This window comes from Apus apus, chromosome Z (genome assembly GCF_020740795.1).
Source record: "Apus apus isolate bApuApu2 chromosome Z, bApuApu2.pri.cur, whole genome shotgun sequence".
Lineage (NCBI taxonomy): Eukaryota > Metazoa > Chordata > Aves > Apodiformes > Apodidae > Apus > Apus apus.
The window spans coordinates 70,936,724-70,959,771 of NC_067312.1; the positions used below are offsets into that span (position 1 = coordinate 70,936,724).

General features: G+C 38.0%; 1 protein-coding gene across 2 annotated transcripts in view; it reads left to right on the forward strand.

Moving 5' to 3' along the window:
• Window positions 1-23,048, forward strand: part of ATG10 (autophagy related 10) — a 92,089-nt gene that overhangs the window by 32,849 nt on the left and 36,192 nt on the right. For both annotated transcript variants that reach the window (XR_007891848.1, XM_051643084.1), the window contains one exon: window positions 20,265-20,391. Coding sequence is in view for 1 of the 2 variants with exons in the window: in XM_051643084.1 (XP_051499044.1) it covers window positions 20,265-20,391 (127 nt within the window). In the remaining variant the exon portion in view is untranslated. The remainder of the gene's footprint in view (window positions 1-20,264; window positions 20,392-23,048) is intronic.

Here is a 23,048-nt window from a genome sequence, read left to right on the forward strand (position 1 = left end):
TCGTGATCCTCTTAACTCACATTTCAAGTATTTCAGTTAATGTGTGGGCAGGAGTTTTATTGAACATTTACTCATTTTGGAAAACCTGGACCTCGATAAAGCCCAACATGCAACCTGCCAGGCTAACATGATTCAGGTATTCTGCATTGATTTATACATTTTGTCCTTTTTATTCCATATCAAATGGTATTGTGTAAAGCTGAACCACAGCTCATTTGCAACCACCATGAACCATAGCAAAATGAAACAAATCAAATACTCTGTAATTTGTCAATCAGTTTTGGAAAGCTGATCCCAGCCCTATTTTACACACACACATCATCCTTCAGAGTTTTAAGGAAACATATATATGTTTAGTTGCTATTATAAAATTCATGTTTGTTTTTTTCTTGCCTATTTACATCTTTCATCCGAAGACTGTGTTAAGAATTGAGATTTTCTACTACTGTTTTATGTAAAAAAAATTAAGGTTCTTAATTGTGAGGAAAGACTGTATGATCAAAGAGCTAACAGGAATGCTAACAGAGGAAAACATGAGAAGAGTATTTTTAATGAGAATATGTAACGCACTGTTTTAAGTATGCTTTCAGCACCTACTTCTCTGATTAATCCTTATTTGAGTAGAAGGTAAATTTGTGAAAGAGCCATCTCACTGTTTAAAATATACTTCTAAGTTAAAGATACAAACACATCTTACATATACTGTTTCTTCTCTGGCATAAAATTCTGTGCCTGGCCTTAGTCTGGAAGTTACTTACTAGCACAGTAATTTTAGCTTTACAAACACAGTCTTACTGTTTTCCTTGGTTGTATCAATAGCAGTCTTGCGCCATCTGAAGAAATTCACAAATCTTCGTGTTCCCAGGTTCAGGTATTACTGCATTTTCTTCTTCAAGGTTGCTTAAAACTAAGATTTTACCTTTGATGGTGTAGAGGCATCCCACTTTCAAACGTACATTGTCTTATAGTTCAGAGAACAATTTGGTAATATTTTGTTCTTAAGCTTAGGTATTTAATGCAGGGTTCTTATTCTTAAGTTTTTTTGTAGATTTTTGTAAAGCACAGTTTTGACTGTGGCCAAGCTGTGAAGGTTTGAGGGTGTGCTACAAGGTTGTCCGAGACATAGTTATGTTAATATTGCCCTGTGGTTGAAGGTGGCGCCGACCTTTGATAAGCCATTAAGCATTGTTTGTACAGATTTCAGTTTTAAAATGAAACCATTACAATGAGGACTTTCTAAACATGTTGGTATTTTACCGCTGAATGATTACAGCTTGATAATATTTGCTGTTCATTTGGGAATGTTTGATTTTGAAAACAAAAACATCTTCAGTATGTCTTCTGTATTGTACTGTCATCCCTTGTTTTAAACGTGGTTAATGTTCATAAATAGTTTACCTACCAAAGCTTTAGAACTGGTTTTGAAGTTATTTTGCTAAAATGCTAAGTTGTAAGGTAGCTAATGATAGTTTTCAGTGGAAAAACACAGCATTTTGACACTAGGAATCAGAATAATTAAATTATGCACTCAGTTCTACTGAGAGTTTACCTTACAAGCATGATCAAAGCACTTTGCTTTTCTGTCTCAATTTTCACAGAGCAGCTTGTGTTTGTAAGGGCTGGAAGTTAAGAAAATAAAATAACTTTATAAAAGAGCAATCATGATACAGCCTATGCAGTGAACTTTGTAATGCCACTTTGAATGAAAAAGCCTCCTTAAAATAGCCAATAAAACTACTAAGGCAAGACCCTTACCATGAATTAATCCCTTATTGCATTTTAATGTTTGCTTTCTTTTCAACTGTGCCCATCTTAAGCAGGGAGCAGGTATATTTAGGACCTCACCACTCCCTTTTGTGTCTTGGTCTTCCTGGCTCATTACTGAAAATTTTGCCCTTTTTTTTTTTTTTTTTTTTTTTTTAAGATGAAACTGTATGTTAAACAAATGTGGTGCGACTTAACAAAAAATCCTATGAGTAAGTACCACTTGGTAGAATAAAAATCTCAGGACTGAGCTTTTTGGTATTTATGTTACAAATGATCAACATACACTTTAGTAGTTAGAACAAACTGTATTTCACAATAAAACTGTATATAAACAATGTTAGTGGAGTGGTCTATGCCTTTATTCCATGTGGCACATTAAAACATGTCGAGTTAAGCAAGGGATAAATTTGACCCAATTTTTTGTGCTTTTATTGTAATCTAATTTTAATTTTGCAGTTTTCCCTGAATAGAGAAATATTAAGCTGCCTAAATAAAACACGGTGTATGATCTGAGAAAATCCTACTGCATGTTCTGTAGTAATGAGAGCATGTTTATCATTATGGATTCCCCTGCTGCAGGTTGTTTATTTGGTTTGAGTAGCAACCATGTTTTTTATTTGACTGCTAAAATACTGCATTGTAAGTAGCTCTAAATTTCTCTGGTGACCCATATCTCTCAGCAGTTGGAGGACAATACAAAATGAAGAAAAAGAAATGGCATTTGAGGAGTACTAAAGGGCTAACTTAACCCCCTGTATCCTCAAATCTAGTTTGAAATACAACTTCTGTTGGAGGCCTCTGTCTCTAGTGGGAGTGGGAGGAAAATACGATTCTTTTCTTACTGGATACGTTCTAATTGCTGGGAAGGGTGGAACGGATTCATGTGAATGTTTATACTTGAGGGAAAACCAGGAATATTGTTCCTAATTCTGTTGAAATACAGACATTTGAAAAAGCTCTTTTAGAAAAACCTAAGAAGCTACTTGAAAGTGTCTGAGTTACATAGCAAGTCTGCACTAAGTAAGCTCTACCATCGGGCCATACCTGCAAGTGGCTGCTGGTGTAGGCATAGTTCAAGAGCCATCCTTAGTAATTTCTACTATGATAGTAGGTAGAACTATTCCTGACCCCAAATGAGACGAACTTGGCTGATAAAACCATGGATTTGTCCCTACGACTGCACTGCGTTAGAGGTTGCTGATATCTGTCACATTATTGTGCAGCTTAGGTATTTCAGGTGTTATATGAGACAGATCTGTAGAGGTGGTAGATACTTTAACTCTAGACCTAGGGGACTGAGCTGTTTTGGAGTTAGATCTTTGATTTCATTTTAATTCAGACCTGTGCCTTGTTAGTTGTTTTTGGGGGCAAAGATTGCAACTGTTGTCACCATATGCTTCTGCATGGTCAGCTGCCATAAACTGATTTTGGTTTCACATTCTGTCTTGTAAATGCATATTTTGGCTCTTGAAGTACTTTTCAGTATGCTCAGCATGTCCATGTATTATAAGAAGCCTTATAAAAGGACACAAAATGTTTGTGGTATCAATATGAAGTAAATGGATTTCCTTTTAAGTGGCTTTCTTATTTCAGAGTTACAATTATAGTCAGGCTTATAAACCTCCAGTTCACAGAATCACTGAATTACTGCGGCTGGAAAAGACCTCTGAGATCATCAATTCCAGCCTCTGACCAACACCACCACATGGGCCAGACCGTGGCACTAAGTGCCACATCCAGCCTTTGCTTGAACACATCCAGGGATGGTGCCTCCACCACTTTCCTGGGAAGTCCATTCCAATGTCTAATCACCCTGTGAGGAAGTGCTTCCTAATATCCAACCTAAACCTCCCCTGGAGCTTCAGCTTCAGGCCATGCCCTCTGGTCTTGTCACTGTTGCTTGGACTAGTTCCCTTTCGCTCGGTGATGTGTGAATCCTGTGTTAGAGGTTGAAGGTGTTTTTTTAATAGAGAAGGAATTCAACTCAAATTCCAACTCAAATTTTCTTCAGAAATGTATATTTCTAATTAGACAAATAGACAAGGTATTTTACCTAGGTTCAATTTAATCCTACTGAAAGTGTGGCAATTTATCAAACTTTTCTGAAAGTTTTTTTAGCAACAGTTCAACAATATGCTGCATTGCCCAGCTGAGCTGTATATTTTAGCTCTTTCCCCACCAATGCTCTGTTGGGAAAAATGACATTATACTTTTGGTGGTATAGTACTTCCTTTAACTATATGGCCATTAGAGCAGTGAAATGTCTTTGATTGCCTCAGGGTAGAGATAGACTGGCTAAAAACTCTATTTTATGGGTGAGAATCAGATGTGCGTTAGGTTATACACACTGCTAGGATTATCAAACCTAATGTTCATCTGACTCTTAAGTGAATTGACGTGGCAGCCTTTAATTTGGAAATACTGAAATTTTCTTTTTTAATAATTACCCTCTAACTAGAAGGTTTTTGTTGTATGAAAAATACTAAGATTTAACTTTTATGTTGATTAAAGAAAAAAATCTCAAAACATGGAAGTGTCTTGGGAATGGAAGTTGCAGTATTTGGTCAGCACTTCAAGTTCTCCTTGTGTAAAACATGATTGAGCAAATGAAATATGTGAAGTGTGTGGGAAAAACCTAGTTGCAATAAGGAGAATGAGAGGCGTTTGTCTTTTGATTTGTTGATATTGTCAATTTTTGTGTGACAAAGGGAGAGAGCAGAGCTGAGATCAGCTTGTGGGTAATCTTGATGTGGCAACACTTGTGTTATAAACTCTATTTCCTGTAACAGTTTCTATCTCCTGCTCTATTGACCGTGCTTCCCAGCTTTGTATCATCAGCAAAATTTGTCAACAATCTCTTGCTTTTATGTTCAAGTTATTAAGAAATATTTTAAGTACAATTACAGACCAGTTTTAGAGGTGCTTTGTTACTCAGTTGTCTTCCGGTCAATAATTCTCCTTTTTTGCATATCCCATTGTTATCTCCCCTTTTTTTCAGTTTCTGGTGTCTTACATTTTTAACATAATCCCTATCTTTTCCAGTTAAAATAATGATTTCCCACTTGGCTCAGTATCAAATGTTTTACTGAGTCCAGACAGATTGAATTCCCTCCATTTCCTTGTCGACTAATTTAGTTATCTTACCAGAGGAAGACACCAGGTTAGTTTGGCATGCTCCTTCTTTGGTAAACCAATCTTATATTTTATCCTAACTTCTGTATAACTCTGTATGTTTAATTATTAATTCCTTCAAAAATGGTTCTAACCGCTGTATACATCGAGGTCAGACAACAGTTACCTAAGGAGCTCTTTCCCCCCCCCCCCTTTCTTAAATGCAGATTCTTGATTTCTTATTTTTCATTTAGGCATTACTATTTCCAGCATGATTCAATTAATAAAAACCCTTGCTGCTGGATCCATACCTTCATGTGTCTTTTCAGGCTGGGGGCCGGGCCTTTTTCTGGTTCCCCTCCTTGGCTTTCCTGCTAGTGACCAAGGTCTGTCTTGGTCATCTATCCTGGGATGAATCATAGAATCCTAGAATCCTTAGAATGGTTTGGGTGGGAAGGGACCATGAGGAAGGAATCATCTAGTTCCAACCCTCTCTGTCGTGGTCAGGGACACCTTCCACTAGGTCAGGTTGCTCTAAGCTCCTTCCAAGCTGCTCTTGAACACTTCCAGGGATGGGGCTTCCACAGCTTCCCTGAGCAACCTGGGCCAGTGTTTCACCACCCTCACAGTGAAGAATTTCTTCTTAATGTCTAACTTAAATCTGCCCTCTTCCAGTTTAGTCATTACAAATATGTTAAGGGGGAGTGTCAGGACAATGGAGTCAGGCTTTTTTCAGTGACTTCCAGTGATAGGACAAGGGCCAATGCGTGCAAACTGGTGCGTAGGAAGTTCCATGTAAATATCAGAAAAAACTTTCCTGTGAGAGTGACAGAGCACTGGAACAGGCTGCCCAGAGAGGCTGTGGAGTCTCCTTTGCTGGAGACATTCAAAACCCGCCTGGACACGTTCCTGTGTGATGTGCTCTGGGTGACCCTGCTCTGGCAGGGGGGTTGGACTGGATGGTCTTTCGAGGTCCCTTCCAAACCCTAAGATTCTATGATTCTGTGGTTAGCCCATGTCCTCTCATTACAAGCCCTTGCAAAAAATCTCTCCCTGGCTTTCCAGTAGGTCCCCTTCAGGTATTGCAAGGTGCTCTAAGGTCTCCCTGGAGTTTTCTTCAGGCTGAACAATCCCAACTTTCTTAGCCTATCTCCATAGCAGAGGTGCTCCTGCACTCTGATCATCTTCATGGCCATCTTTTGGACTCAGTCCAGCAGGTCTGTGTCCTTCCTGTGCTGGGGGCTCCAGAACTGGATACATACAGCACTGCAGGTGAGGTGTCATGAGTACAGAGTAGAGGGGGAGAATCACCTCCCTTGACAGGCTGGCCACGCTTCTTTTGATGCAGCCCAGTTGGCTTTCTGGGCTGCCAGCACACACTGCCACCTCATGTTGAGCTTCTCATCACCATCACCCCTCATGTCCTTCTCCTCAGTGCTGTTCTCAGTCCATTCTCTGCCCCACCTGTATTTGTGCTTGGGATTGCCCTGACCCAGGTTCAAGACTTTGCACTTGGCCTTGTAGAACTTGATGAGGTTGTCATGGGCCCACCTCTCAGGTCTGTCAGGGTCCCTCTGGATGGTCTCCCTTCCTTCCATTGTGTCCACCTTATAGTTTGGTGCACAAACTTGCTGAGGGTGCACTCAATGCTATAGTCCATGTTGCCAACAGGGATGTTAAACAGCACTGGTCCCAGTACCAACCCCTGAGGAATGCCACTTGTCACTGATCTCCATCTGGACAGAGTCGATGTACCTGCATCCTCATGAACCATTATATTGTGGTTCCATCTTCTAGCTGAAGGTGCATACTGGGCACTGAGACAAAATCTGAAGTTAGGCTTGGGAATGTTCCTTTGTTATTTTTAATTTGAACCTGTCTTACTACATTTTTTAACCTTTTTTTTTTCCTTGTTTTTCTTCTTATGTCTGGTGAGCCTTTTACTGTTTCTAAATGTAAATTCAGCTTGAGTTTTGGCAGTTCTCACTTTCTCTTTCTAACTTAGACTTCGGAGACGTAGCTTTTTTTTGCTTGCCATTCCTCTTTTCTATTCTCTGTAGATTTTTTTTGCATACACTTGGTATCATTTCTGAGGTTATTATTATTCACTTGCTTAAGTCTGCAGCTTTATCCTGCAGTGAGGTTTTTTCAGTGGCTCAGGGTATACATTTTTGGCAGTTTTTGTATCTCTGTATTAAATCAATTTAAGCCTTTTCCATAGTCCAGTCCTTCACCTTTTTAGTTTGGCTGCTTTAACTCATTATCTCCCTTAAATCCTCAAATATTTTTAAAAATCCTAACATAGATTTTGAAAAGGTTATAATGGACAGTTTTTCTCAGCAGGTACTGGGTACAGGAAGCTCCACAACATACCTGTTCTGCAATCATTGCATATTGCAGGCCAAAATGTATTTCTCAGTTCATCACACAAAGTGAAGATCTGTTGTAACCTACCAGCAGCCACTTTTTTACTTTGTAAAATTCCTAGCTGATCTTAGCAAGCAGAGCTCGCTCTGGTCTTCTGTCTAAGGCATTCACATTTCAGTGATCTTTGCTAGGCTGACAGTGGAGAGATTCCCACCTGATTTCCGGTCTTGTAATTGGTTGTTTTTGAGAGTTTCAGTGAGACACCACAGTCAAATAAGCTTAGTATCATGTATGCACATATCTTTCTGTATTTGTATCTGTGTAATTGAAATATTTGAGTCAGATTTGTTTTGTATAAGCAGCTATCCTTATATCATCCTGAAACTCTCTTAATCCACATAATTTTTTTTTTGTTAGTTCAGTGACTTTTTGATGAAGAAATAACTCAAGTACGGCATCTCAGTGAATCTTGCCAATATTAGAGACATCATCTTCTGCAGTTCCTGGCAATATTAATCTCTCCTACCAGTATTTGAGAGATTTCTATCTAAATAAAACCCTGTTGGCCCTATTAGGACTCTTATAGACCCTATTTTTATAATTCTTTACCCAGATGAATTTTCACCCATGGTGACATACCTTTGTCTGTGTTACTTGTATTTCTCTGCAACATTCACAGCTGGAATATAGGCACTGAAAGCATTTATTTTAAAGGGAGAACCTACTGTAATACTTTCTTCCAAGTCTTACACCAGCCATCCACCAGAAGTCTCTGATTCTTCCCGTGTTGCCAGAGTTATTGAATGAGAATACGGACTCTGGGAGTGCTTCCCTTTGACATCTCCCAGTCTTCTGTAGAAGTTGGATACAAGGATCATATTTCCTGTACATTAATGCTGTTTCCAGCACTTTTCCTTTTTAAAAAAATATAATTATAATTATAATTATAATTATAATTTTTATTTAGTATTTTGATATTTCTTCACTTACAGCTTTATTCTCTGTTTGGGTAACAGATGACAGATCTTTCACAACAGTTCTCTCCTGGTTTCCTGTTTTAAAACACTAACTACAGTAGACATGACTCTAAACCTGAGTGACTCGTGCTCAAATGGTGTCTTTTTGTTGAGAGAAGTCAGTTTTGAGAGAATGCCCACCAACAGTGAAATGTCCCCAAACCTTCCAAAGTTAGTTGCAAAGTTGTCTGCCAGTCAACACTATGATGTTATGTTTCCACCTTCCTCCCTTGAGAAGTCACATCATGAAGAAGTACAAGATTTCCACTGAAAGCTCTATCTGCTGCACCTGTCTGTGAGTCATTTAGGTAGAAATGTGGATTTATGGTTTGTCTCAGTATGAGGGACACGCAGTGGAGTTTCTCACACTTTGTCTTGATCTGGGGCTTGGAAGTTGCTTTTCAAGTAACAAGACTCCTAAGCATGGTACTGACTGTTCTATGTGCTGAACAAGGTGAAGAGTCCTTTAAGAAAAAATTACCATCTGCTATAAAAAAAAAAGATCTACATATCTAGTGTGGGGTAAACTCACACTGTGCATCAGCACACAAACGTTCATGAAAACATACGCATTGATATAAAAAGCCAACATTTGCCTTTTTTCTATAAATGGCATATAGCCCTGTACAATTCAACATAGGAAAGATTCTGGTACTTGGGAACTGATTCTTACAGCCATAAATTCTTGCTCAGCTCATGTATTACTTCCAGACCCAGCAAAGTAAAAAATGCAGACATCCTCCTTTACCTGAAACACAAAGGGACGAGACCTCAGCAGTACTGTAGAAATATATGGACACCAGGCTTTTATTCTAAAATTATTCCTTCAGAGATTGCGTTTGCGCTGCAGAAACATATAAACAGAAGTTAAAAAAAATCAATTAAATTGTGTCTTTGATTTTGGTGCAACACTACCATTCAAAGACTCTGCCTTATGAATAAATTTATTCTATAGGAGTTAAAAATATATTTAATGTATTTTTAGTTGCTTTTTCTTCTCCTGCATCCTTTGTTTCGAACATGACTGAAGTTTAATATTTAGGAAAGCATGTTCTTAGTTGATTCTAGATTAATTCCTTTACATAACCAGAAATAATTTAAGTAGTAAATATCTTGCTGTTGCTGTGGGACCCTATTTGGGGGTACATGCAGCAGCATGCAGTGTAATAAAAGGTTCTTTCAGCAAATGTTTAGGAAAATATTTTCCAAGAGATCTGCACATGATTAGAATTACTGAGTGCTCTCCTCTTTGGCTTCCTGTTTTGGAATTAAATGCCTTCAGGACACTTGGAATATCTCAGTTTTGAAAAGCAAGAGCAATTTAACCAATTAAATACTTCCTCTTCTGAGCTGTGATTTCAGTTAGTTGTAAATAGGAATGAATATATGAAATAGTCCCTGAGATATCTTAATCAAATCGAAGGAGTAAATTAACTCCAGTAGCCAGAGTAGCTTTTGAGGGAAATTAGAGCAGTTGCAATGCAGGAACAGTCAAAATTACATTCTAGCTCTTTCTCTGCTCATGTATACAGTTGCTAGCTCTTTCCTCCCTACTTGTGTCCTGGGTTTCAGGTCCTATGGGACACTGAGCACATGGTCCTCTGATATGGTCTTGAAGTTAGGGCTGTGGAGCCTCTCCATGCTGTGTGCCCTCTGAGCACAAACATCACCTGCAGAGGCTAGTATGGCATGGTGGTGTTCACCAGGGCCCTGGAGTACCAGGCTCTGTTCCCTGCTCCAGCAAATGTTCGGTGACTCATACAAAGTGGAACAGGAGAGATGTCACCTCGAGAGGTTGGTGGCTCGGTGCCTGCAGTGCTCTTCTGAGGAAGGAGAAATGTGCCTTTGAGTTTCCCCACGCAGAAGGAGGAACTGTGCAAAATGGGTGAATGCAGCATTGAGAGGGAGGAGGCAAACATACCAGCTCTCCTGTTCCTTCTCAATTTTTCTGCTGCTCCTAAAAAAGAAAAAATTGAAGATTGTTTGGAACAATTTCCTAATTACCTGAAGTATTTTACATAGCTTATTTATAAAGTTTGAAGAAAAATGTAGGTGTGCTTGTTGAGCAGTTGTAGTCAGACCAACCTCTTCAGGACCCTCTACCCAGTACTGAGCAGTTTAACTACAAGAAGAATTCCCTGAGATGAGAAATTAATGTATTTAACAGCTCACCCATTATGTGGATCTTGCACCTGTGTAAAAACTTCTATAGTAGCAGTATACATGAGCTTGGCAGTGTAGCTATGTACAGTTTGTGCCATTTCTTGATTTTTGTAAAACTTCTGCTACAGTGGTGTTGTCTGGTCATTGAATTTATGTGTATTTGTTGACCATTACAGGTGTTTTCCACCACATGCTGCTGTTGAAATATTTGGGTGTTCCTAATTCTGTACTGGGCTTTCCTGTCAAATAAAACAAGGCTTGCATGAAGAGGAAGACTGTTAGAAGAGTTATTCCAGACAAACTTTGTAAATAATTAATACACATTTTCTGCTTTGCTTTAAAGAATTTTAAAACAACTTCCAAATCCTCAGTTTTGCAGTGTATCTGGCTTCAAGGTGCAGTAATACTGAGCTCTATAAAACTCAATGGTGTACTTCTATAGCTGGGATCCTTTTCTACTTCTGTGTTTTCTTTATTTTTCTATAGAAGTCTCCTAGCCATGTTATTCAGCCATAGGAGAATAGCTTAGATGATGCCTTAACAGGCAATTTTTAATTGTAAGAATGTATTGCATTGTGTCTTCTCATTTGAATTTTGTGAAATTTAACTGCATTTTCTCAAACTACAATTACTTGTTTATAAAGCTTGCTAGCAGTTAAATTTGCATTGAGATCTATTATGTACCACATTCCTGGAAATCAGTAGTATCATGTAATACAGCATGGCAGTTTTCATTTGAGATCACCTTAGTAAAATAATTAATTCAGTACTTTCCTTCCATCCACTCTGAATGTCTCCATTATACATCTGGGCTGGTTGTGATCAGTGACATTTGATAACATTATATTTATTAGTACTTAAAATATTCTTACAAAGTTTTATGTTTGCAAATGAACTGAAGGGGTTTTGACCTGCTGAAATCTGAATTCACAGCTTTGCATTTTCTGTATAACACTGATTGGAGAGTAGAAGGTAAATACATCTGTATTACATCACATATTAATAAAATAAACAGTTTTTTGGAGCAGGCAAAAGTTGAGCTCATTTGACGTAGTAGGGTCTTGCCCTTTTCCATTAAAAATATATATTTATTATACTTAGGTATTGCCAAAAAAAAAAGTTTACTGGATCCTAATATGCTACCTGTTTTTATTTATGTGTAGGAACAAATGCAGGTTGTGGGGGTTTTTTATAATTTAGAATTAATTATTATTTTGAATGATAGTAAAATTTTTGAGTTAAGATTCTTTTGAATTTGCAATAGATTGTTATATTATAATTTTATTTTCCTGTTATTATAATAATATATATGCTTAAGCACTAATACATAGATATTTTAATTGGATCTCTCCTATTAAAATAAGCTAGTTGTAATTAAGCTACATTGTTTATGATTACTGTTTCTACTTTTCATGCTTATGTAATACAGGTTACGGCTAAGCTTAGATGAGCATCTCAGGTAACTTTTGACAGATATTAACTTAATCAGACACTATATCCTTTTTCAGGAAGGCAGCGTGCAGCTCTTGCACTTACTGCGGTAAGTCACTGTTCTTTCATGGTGTCCTGGGTGAGCATCAGGGCAGGCAAGCCTCCCTGACACACTTGCCCAGCCCTGTGGCTGCCAAGCCCATAGCTCAGCAAACAACTCCAGAAGTGCAACATCCCTGCTCCCCTTCAGCTGCTTTTATTGCAACCTCTAACTTCAGATTTCTTGTTTTAATAGTGCCAGGTTTTGCGCCCATTTGAGCATTTCTGTCTATAACTTATTCACTTGAATTACTGCTAAACACTGTTAGTCTTGGCACCATTTTCATACAGTTTCCCATCTGAGAAATTAATGAGGATTTGAGTTTGTCTTCTATAAAGTAAAGGTTTGTAGGCATTTGTTGTCGGTCTCCACATTGAATTAAGTGTGGCCAAAACTGGGTTTCTGCTGAGATTCTCAGAGCAGAAATAATAATCCTTGTACTAAAAAAACCAGACCTGACGTAAAATACAGCTGAACTTCTACCTATGTCTTCTAATATAGCAATTTTTTTTCTTTTTACCTATTATAAAGTGTATTATTATGAAGCATAGAGCCCAATCCTGGAAGTACTCTAGTCCAAAAAAGAAAAACCTTGTGAAATAGTGCTTAAGCTTGAAGTAGTAACTTTTACTGATTTGTAAAAATGCAAGATAATGACAAAATTAATAGGAAAGTACTGCAGTTTAGTTTCTGTTTATCTGGATAAAATTCAATTATATAAAACTTTGCTTGACTGTGAACTTAATTTTTTTTTTACTCCAGTAATTATTGCAAACTAAGTGCAACCCTGTGCAGATACACCTGCCAAAGTGTGCCCTGCAAAAGGCATCTAGAGGAGATGCTGGTTGTCCTGTAGTTTGAGGGAGGTTACGGACAATCCTGATTTCAGTTCTGACGTTTGGTAGAGGGGCTGGGAAATAGTTTGAAAGCGCGTGACTCATTGAGTGCGTTGTGGAAGCTCTTTGCTTCTTACGTAATAAATAAGTATGTGTTTGATGAGACTGAGGAAGGGCCTTTGGGCTGATATTTACAGTACTCAGAAAAAGAGGCTCTATTTTCTGTCCCTACCCACAAGAAAGCTGGGGAGGGACTTTTTACAAGGACATGTTGGTCTCCATACCTTATCTGCCCTATATGACTTTTGTCACAGAAAATCTAGAAGCAAAGAAGAGCAGGTATGGGTACCACCATCTCTCATTTCTTCTTACCTCACCATACATAGAAAGAAGGACTGCTGTAAATGCCTAATCCTTAGGAACAATATTAACAAGTTGGTTGTATGTCATGGAAGTAAACTCATCCCTGCAGCTTACAGATGAGGTTGCTCTGTTCTTCTGCAAGGTGTGTGTGTCTATAGCTTTGCATGCACCCTTCTTTTAAGAATTTTGAATAGTCTAGGTTCATCCATCATCTGTCAGCAGGTGGTCGATGTCTGTCCTGCTCTCTGATTATCTTCCCTCATTTCCTAGCTTTGCTAGATGTTAACTGTAATTTCTACCTGAAGAGTTCTCCTAACATACTGTGTCTCAGCACTTCAGCCTTGTTCAGAATGGAGTCTTGTACTTCCTACATAATAAAAGATGAAAACGTTTCTTCTGGGGGAGGAAAGAAGCCACCAAATTCTGCATTTTATATGTGACAACCTGGCAAGAATGAAGAATGATCTTGAAAGAATTCCCACCTTTATGGGAAGAAAAAAATCACAACTATTCTTTAGTCACGGTCCATTGCTTGTTTTGCTTGAGTAGGTTTTGCTCTCACTTGTGATAGTGGTTTTAAAGCAATCAAAAGACAAATCTAATTTCCAGCCATTAGCAGTGATTGTTAATGCATGAGGGACCACTAGTTTTATCTGCTGCATTTTTTGGGGTGAAAGTCTTGGTTTTGGTCTTTTGGAATGCCTTAAATGACGAAAGGCTGTGGGTTGTTTTTTTTTTTTGTTGGTAACCTCTGTTTTTTAGGGGGAAAATAGTAATTCCAGTAATAACTGGATACGTAACAGTCTCATGGTCAGGGTCACTTGCAGTTAGATTTTTCTTTGGGAAATGAAGTCTTTCAGGGATCTCTGTGCCCATACAAATCCATTACCTGTCTGCATTAACTCACCTCTGGGTTTTTGCAGTGGTGGCGTAGTGGTTGTTCAAGGTAGCTGCATCTTCCAAATGAAGGCTCTTTGGGCATGTAATTTAGTAACATCACCATCTAATTTAAGAGCCACCTTCTTTCTCTGCTGGTGAGGGGTAGTACTTAACCAGGTTCTTCAGTTGGCTAAGTGATTTTGGAGAAATCCAAGATTGTGGGAGGATTTTATAGCTGCATACACAAAACAAATCCATCAGGTAACTTTGTAGTTCTTCAGAGCTCTTCTCTTATCCTCATATTGCCTTGTCTGTCACTGATGATGGTGACACCAGAAAACATGGAGATTGTTGGTTTCCCGGTATATACTTCACATAAAAGAGCAATTAATTAGTGTATATTAAAATGCTGTAACTGGTGGCAAAGGCATTTGTTCACCATTCTACTTACACTTAAATTGTTCAGGAAGGTGTCCACATTTTTATGACTTTTTACAGGCCATGATGATGTGGGTAAGTTTGATTAGAGACTCTAAATATTAGCATAGAATAAATATTTAATAGCAAATAGAAGATACTGACAATGATATTGAAAACTGAAATTTTCCTACTATGTTAAAATAAAATAATAAAAAATCCCCCTGTGTGCTAGGATGGTTTTGAGGTTCCTGCAAGTCTTGGTTTGTTGGGGTGGTTTTCCTCATCATGTTTAGTTTGGCAAGGAGATTTTTTTCATTTTAGGCCGTCTTGCAATTTTCAAGTAATTCAATTTCAGGCTGGAATCCAGGCACCAGGCATACTGACAGTTCATCTTTGGTCAGCCAAGCTCACATCTCCTCCTGCTTCCTCCATCTCATGAGGATGATATGAGCTAGGGGTTGGGTTCAGAGGTGGACTGCTGCCCAGGGGTCCAAGGCTCCTTCTTGCTGACCAGCATTACCTTGCTGACCACCGTGACTCCATGCTGCATTTTCAGTGTAGAGGGGAAAGGGAGGATGGCATCTGGAGATTCAAGGTCTGTGTTAAGGGTGAGGGATGACTCAAAGCTCTGTACAGGAGGGACAAAAACCAGCAGCAAAATGACCTGCAGAGACTAGACCCATGGGGGCTGCAGGCAAAAAAGTGAGACACAGTCCAAATAAATGCGGAGAACACCCAAGAGGAAGAATAAAAAGCACAGATACAATCTCACCGTGCTGCCACACCCTCCACATAAAGCTCTGTTTTAGTTCTACCTGATGAACACTGTCCTTACATTCAGTTTTCATGTGCAGATCTACCTATTTGCCAAAGGGAAAGTGTTGAACGGGGAGGGGAGCTGCTCCCTGAAAGCTATTGTGTTTCACACGGTAACTCACAGTCATCTCTGAAGAATGCCACACTGGAGAAACAGTGATACATTTGTTTTCAGCCTGAAATGAAATTAAGTGTAAATGTATTCCAAACAATGAAATCAGATTTGTTTACTAATCTGGATTGCATCTCCCTTTCCCCCCCCCCCGAAACGAAACTTGCAGTACCAGTAACTGTGCCTGCGTCACCTCTTCCTCCCTTTCCTGCTTGCAGACCAGTCCTGCCTCACTCCTGCAGGAGAATTTCCCAGGAGGCTGGCCTGCAGCAAGAGGAAACAGAGGTCAAGACAGCATGAAAAGAGATGAAGAACGTGAGAATTGGGAGAAAGGCAACAGTGACTTAAGATCCAGGAGAAATGTGCCTGCTGTTCTTTAAGCCACTGCTCTTAGGCTTTCCCCAAAAAAGGGCATTAGGGCCTGCTTCTGTATTTCAAAGACAATTTGGGCTGAGCAAGGGAGGCTGGCTCAGCCGGCCCTCTGCGGGTGAGGTGGAGAGAGAGAAATGCTTGGTGTCAGCAGAGAAAAATCCATTTTTTTATCAGGTAATTTTGTCGCCTTCCCAGTTTAGCCCTTCTGTCACTTCCCTGGCCCTTCCCTTTCCTTTGGAGCCTTCCCTCCAAAGGTGACCTGCCTTAACCCATACCTTCCTGCTGCTTTTCACTCTGCAGACCTCAGTGACTACTAAAGCATTTCAAAATACACTACTAACTCTCTCCTGCTGTCAAATTAACTTGTTACCAGGGGTTTTTTTGTTGCCTTCTTCATCAGGAGGAATAAAAATAGTACAGATACGTTATTTTGCCTTCAGAATGATATATCTATTTATTTAAATATTTTAGCATTTTAAAAGGAACAAATCAACTTAATTTGTTTAGGGGATACTTAAAGGTTAAGAACGATTTTGTATCAATTAAATTTAGTGATAATTGATTTATGATGGAACTGATATAATTAATTAGGTAGTTGCTGTTTATCCTTTTTTGAATACATACATTGCTTTTAAACATCTGCTCAATAGACCATCATGATAGCATGAGAATGATTTTACATGAGAGCAATAGAGGAGCAGATGCTTCCTGATGACAACTTCCCAATTTGTTTAGGAAACAGTCATTGAGTCCTGGATTCACAGTTTTAACTTGAAACATGGCAACCAGGCAAGCAAATTTGCAAACAAGAAACAAAAAACTGAGAAATCAAATTACTTCATAGCATTTTTAATATTTGCAGTCTGGACCAAACTCCTTTTTGTTAATATTTTAATGTTGTTTTTTCGTGGATTTTTTTTTTTAGTAGAACAGGTATGTTTGTTTTGTCTTTACAAGATATGAGCAAAATTATTAATTTCTTTTGTGATGTATCTATATGTATAAATGTTTTGCAGTGGTTTTGAAATCTTCTGAAGTTAAAATTGATTTTGATACTGTCTGTTGCAGTAAATAAACCTCAGTATTGACTCAAAAAGAACAACAGTACACAGAAAAAAGGGAAGTTGAACAATTACTTGAAGAAAAAAAATTAAATAAGCTAGCATAGGACACAGATAAAAAAAATCAGTGGTTGTTTTTCTTGTTGTTGTTTTGTTTTTCTGTCAGTTTTATATTTATGGCTTTATCAGTAGTTGGTTAAAGAGTGAAAAATCAATCTCTTTTTTAGGCTGATATAAAACTCTCTGAGGCTCCATGGCTTTATTCAGCCATGCATAGATTTTTTTAGATGTTTCAAAGATCTTTTAAAATAACTGTACTTACTTTATTTGTGTCATCAGCATAGTTCATCTCATCAGCTAAGGAGATACCATCAAAACTTTCAGGCACCAAAATGTATTTTCCCTGCATAAATATTCTGTGTTGTACTTACAGAGGCTATAAAGTATAGGATTACACATCGATGCTTTATCTCTTTTTTTGTAAGAAGTCTTGAAACTGCTGTTTACCAAAAGGAGAAGGGGTTAGAGGTAGCCCTAAGAAGGATTTGACTATCTGCCTTTATATGCAGATCACAAGTACAGTGTGCTCACTTGTCACTAAAAACTGCAGAAAAAGAGATCCCAGTATCAGAAGCATATTTTGAATAGGTGTAGAAACTTCGCAGTAGACCAAAGTCCATCTTGCTACCGAGCAGAAAAATGTCAGTTTCAAAGCTTCTTTGAGCTTTACATTCAGCTGAATGTTTAATTTCAGAAACTGCCTAAACTATCACTCAAAAAAATCCAGGATAATGAAAAAGAAAAAAAGTGTCCAAAAATATTCCCTCTGCTCTTCAAAAGAGTAAAGCAGTAAAGCTGCCTTCTTCACTTCTCTGCTGCCTCTTCTGCCATCAAACTATGTAAATCTTCTGGAAAGGCCACTTCTGGGTAAAATCACCCTTCTCTGGAAGTAATAGGATGTTTTGGGAAGTCAAGCACAGTCTGATGTCTGTCTGTTAATGGCAAAAATTCTTAAGGTTTCTTAGGGACTGTCTCAATGAATAATGAAATTAGAAAGTCTCTCCTTTGCTTTCCTTTTCCTAGTCCAGCAAATGAAGACAGAATTTGCTTACCAGATGGAATCAGTGTTAAATGAGCAAGTTGAATTCCTAATGCTGAAGTTTTTCCTAGCTTAGTTTATTAATTTCTGAGATAGTATGTAGCATTTTTATAAAGAATGTTTTCCCTCAGGGTGTACAGATTTGACTATTTCATTTTTGAATGAGTATTAACTTACTTATTTTCCTAAGTATTTGGAAGTAATAAGTAATGTAGCTCCTTTATCAGTCAGTCTAAAATCTTCACAAATTAGATACCAGTATTTATGTAAAGGGTCTACAGCCATTTTACCCTTACATAAAGAAGGAAGTAGAAGTAGGGGTAGACATAGAACTTTTTTCTAGAACAATAGTATTTAATACATGAACAGGTACTCTTGCCATGAAAAGGTCATCTTACCATTTCCAAGAGAAGTATTTTTTAGATAAGTTAGTGACTAAGCAGTTGGCAAGGCCATAATATCTGATGAAATGTTACTGTTTGTAAAGCAGTATGATTTTTATTCCAACAGTTTGATTCAAAAGTGTTTTGTAAATTTTAATGCAGGTTCAGTTCTGAATATGGACTCTTTCTCACCCCTATACACTTGAAAGCCAATGTCTAGTTGTTGTGGGTTTTTTTGTTTTCGTTTTTTCTTTACCACATGCTGCTGTTCTTTCTTTTGCTATTCTCACCAAGGCATTGAAAATAGATCTGTTTTAAACAGAGTTCAGCCTACTATAATTTGTGTTTTACTTAAGTGGTTTTTTTGAAAGTATTTTTTAAAAATGCTATTGCCTCTCTATTCCACATCTGATCAGAGGGTGTGACGTGTGGGGACGAAAAGAACTGGGCATAGCATAGCTAACTCCCTGGCCTGTGAAGTCAGGTACAGTAATCACCACTGTCCTTCTGACATGTTGTCTTTAGTATTCCTTCATATACAGCTTTTAAAACTATGTTATCACTGAGACCACTTTCTTTAACACTTCCTTTCAGTGCTTTAGATACCTCTTTCATCATAAGCTAAAATAAACCACTCCTGCAGCTATCCCAGATTTCCCAGAAACCATGTTTTTGTAAGCATCTATTTAATGTCCAAAAATGTATTTTGGACATTTGGAGTGTAGCTTCCCAAGGTCAGGGCTCTCCATTCCTGATCTTTTATCCATGTGCCTCAGCAGCATCTTGTTGTCTATTGCACTAAATTTAGGGAAAATAACTTTTATGTGGGCTATAAAAAAAATTGAAAGTATTTTGTGTGTCATTACTGTTATAGTTTATCAGTTCTTATATCTCTTTATAGATTGATTCATGGCTGAGTTGAGTTAAGGATATGAGATAAAAATGCAAAATAGCTTTAAATTTCTTGTGTGTTAAACCAGCATTGTGTTCCAAGGATGCTGGTTCTTCTTTCTGTTCATTTTTATTTTGCTTGGACAGAGACAGTGAGCCAATATTCACAGTTGCTTGGCAATAGTCAAGCTGTGAAATGCACACCCAACCTGTGGGGCATTATGGTTGCTTAGATAATGCATGTAAATTTGGGGGGTTGAAAACCAAACAAGTCCACACCCATAATGTCTTGGAAAGTTTGTTCTAACGTTTAATCTTAATGGCAATATTAATTTAATGTTTCCATTTTCAGAGATGTTGAGTATTGACAATTTTTTGAAAAGTCAAAACAACTGGGTAGTTAGTACCATTTGTGTATTCATTTGGAATGTTAGGAGATTTATGCGGCAGCTGAGATATATCTCAATGCAATAAGTGCTGTCTCTTCTGATTTGTTTCAAATTTACAATAATTTTTACTTAGTTTACACGTGAAATACATGTTAACAGGAAAAAAAGGCTCAGTTTTGGAAGTATTAGCAAAACCAACCTCTGGCAAAAAGCCTTTAAAGAAAGTAGAGCAGAGAATTTTTGATGGATACATTTGATTTGTCTTTTGGCAAGCAAAACCAGATTATTTAAGGATACACTTTTAAAACTGTCTATACTAAATGTATAGAGAGATACAGCAGCGTTCACCTTATTGTGCCATAAAGATTTTAGAGAGCTGTTGTCTATTGCTTACAAAAGCAGCCTGCTCTTAGGAAGACCTAAATTCTGCAAATGCTTACACATAGTTCACAGTTAGTGGAAGTAAGTCTGCAAGATGTCTTTGTAGGTTTTGGACTTTTGTGATTTTCTTGCTAGTATTGATCAAAAAATTCCTTGGGGAATTCAAATAAGTAATGCTGTGAAAACAGTCATTGCCATTATTTCTGTTCTACATATTTATTGAATTTATTACAATAGTAGTAATTACTTTTCCCTTGGTACAAATACAAGAGTTGATGTATTACTGTGTTCTTGTTTGTTGTTTTAGGAGTCTTTGGATGATTCTGAAGTAGCTGGAGCTTGTGCAGCAGAAGAAGTGATTCGCTATGAATATCACGTCTTGTACTCCAGCAGCTACCAAGTACCTGTGCTTTATTTTAGGGCGTGCTTTTTAGGTAAGACCAATCTTCTGTTAGACAAAGGAAAGAATAAAATGCAATACATGTCAAAACCACAGCTTTTGTATTAAATTAAGGAACAGAGTAATGATTGTATGCAATAAGAAAGTAAGAGATGTGTCTGTTCACCAGTAAATTCTGTAATACTCCCGACACAAGGCTTCAGGACCTTGGAGTAGATGATATCATCTCAGCCTGAAGGAGACTGATCTTTGGCTTCTGGCATCTTGCCTGTGGTTGACTAAAACTGCTGGTCATTTTTCTTTCCTTTAAATGAATACGAAAACTTAAAGATGCAGGTTTGAAATTGGCTGCAAAATAAGTGGACATAATTAAAGTGCTTCAGCAGACTTGTATCACTTTCTTAACCCACAAGGCTGGGGTCTAAATGTAGCCTTTGAAGTGTACATTGTTTTCTATCTAAATTTTCTGCTTAAACCAACATAAAGCAAATAAGATACTACCTTTTTCTATCTATTAAAGCTGGTTCTTGAGACACCATCTGATCCTCTTTTCTCCCTGCTACATACATCTTGTTACCCATTACTCAACTGCTGTAGCCACTGTGATTTCACTCACCATCCTGTCAGGAAGGAAGGAGGAACACACAGCCTCCCTCCAAGGCCGCTGCTAGTGTCACTTATTTAATCAGCAAACATAGAGTGATCACACTGCAGCACTGGCTGTGCTGTGTTCTTCTTTGCCCGAAGACTCTGTACCTTGGGTGGAAGGATTGAAATATTTTTAAAGTCATTTCATTCTGTCTGCTGCCTGGTAGCATCAGCATCTTTTGTGTTTTGAATAATCTCCTAACTTTATCTAGATAAAGATGTCTGAATGTTGCCAGTGATATCTTTTCCTTTTTAATTAAAAAGTAGCTTAAGCTGCTTTGAATGTGTTTGGTAGATTTAATCACTCTCTGCCTTATATTGTTTAATGGTTTCTAATTTTGCAGTGTTAGCATTTTAAAAGGCACTTTAGATTTAAAATTGAAGAACAAATTCTCATAGACTCCCTGGTGAAAAGATTTTAGTCTGAGGTGCAGTTTCAGGAATGGATAATTTGGGGTAAATTTTCAAACAGGGATGTGGGGAATTGGGGACATTGCTCTGCCTTTAGTACCAACAGAACTCATTTGCACACATCCTGCTGCAAATTTATTTCTAGAATTATTACAAGCATTTACATGGGTGCAGTGTTTTGCCTTTAAACTTACTGTGCAGACAGGAAGATAAAGTTTGGCTGTAAGAGACAGATTAACCTATTTGTGGTCCTGAAAAATGTCATCTTCTTGGTTTTAGCTGCATTAATAGTGCACTGTCTCTACAGAAGAGGTTGGGAGACACTGCAGATAGAGGAAATAGGACACTATTTCTACTGTACTGTACTTTCATATAATTAGTATTCACCATAAGCAGTTAATCACCAGAGAAGAGCTCCCAGAGACAAAACAAGTTGTTTAGCTTGTCAGCATCAGGGAATCGGAGGTGTTGAAACATGACTCCTTATAGCTGGAAGTGGATATTACAGAAGCTAGTGGATGAGCTAATGCACAACCATAGTATTACGTGCCAACAGCTCCCCTTGCAGTACAAAAGTGTAGTTGTTCCTACATGTACAATTATGTTTTAAAACACTTCTTTGGAACCTTTCACAATGGAAAACAAAGACTTCTAGATAATTCCTAAAGTGACCCAGCTTCTCTTCAGTATCTAACATTCTTTGTTAACATATAACATTCTCTGACTCTGGAAGAGAGAAAGATACAAAATTCAGGCAATTGTTATACTTCCTATAGTGTTTTCAGCTAGTATTCTCTGATTTTAATTACTTTTGAAAATGAAAAATTCTGTCATCCCTGCAAGTTATTTGCCAGCCTGTGCTTCACTGTCTGAAGATCCCAACATGGGGTTTTCAGGAATGTGCAGATGACAGTCACTCACAGTCACTTGAGATATCTGAGCAAAGTATCTCTTGTCTTTTCCGGAACCTGGTATGAGGAAAAGTCTAGGTAGTGCCCTGAGATTTTTTTCCTTTGAGGAAAGTCTTCATGTGATAGGTTCCTCACCTTGTTTCTCAGACAACTAGTAATATTAGCTTCATTCCTTATCTGAAATAATCAGGGAAGAATGTTCTCAGACCTACATCAATTTCCCAGTCTAAATTCCTACCATTATTTGTAGCTTAAGTCACAGAATTGGTTCCTCACAAGTCTCTTGTGAGCTATTCATGGTTTCCCTTCAGTCCTGTCCATACTGATCCTCATGGTAATTAGAGCTTGTTGGAGGAGGTGAGGGTGAGCTATAATCCTTCCAGTGTTTCTACAGCCCTGCCCCATCTTGCCTTCCCCAGCAGCAGGGCATGGAGTTTGAATTTAAAACTCTGCTTCTCTCCGGCAGCATGTTAAGTGGCCATTACACCTTGAGGCCTGCATAGGAAATAATAACTTTTCTGTTCAACCTGACTAAGTAGTTTTGCTTGTTTTGCAATATTCATTTCCTCACTTTGTGTGTTAAGATTAACAACTGGTGTCAGCCTGTCCAAATCTGCACTCTTCCAAATAGACTCTTTAAAAACTTTTCTAGAACATCCTGTGTTTGTCCCATCGCATGTGAGCCCAGTTTTCATTGACTTGGTCTCTTGCAGTCTCTCCA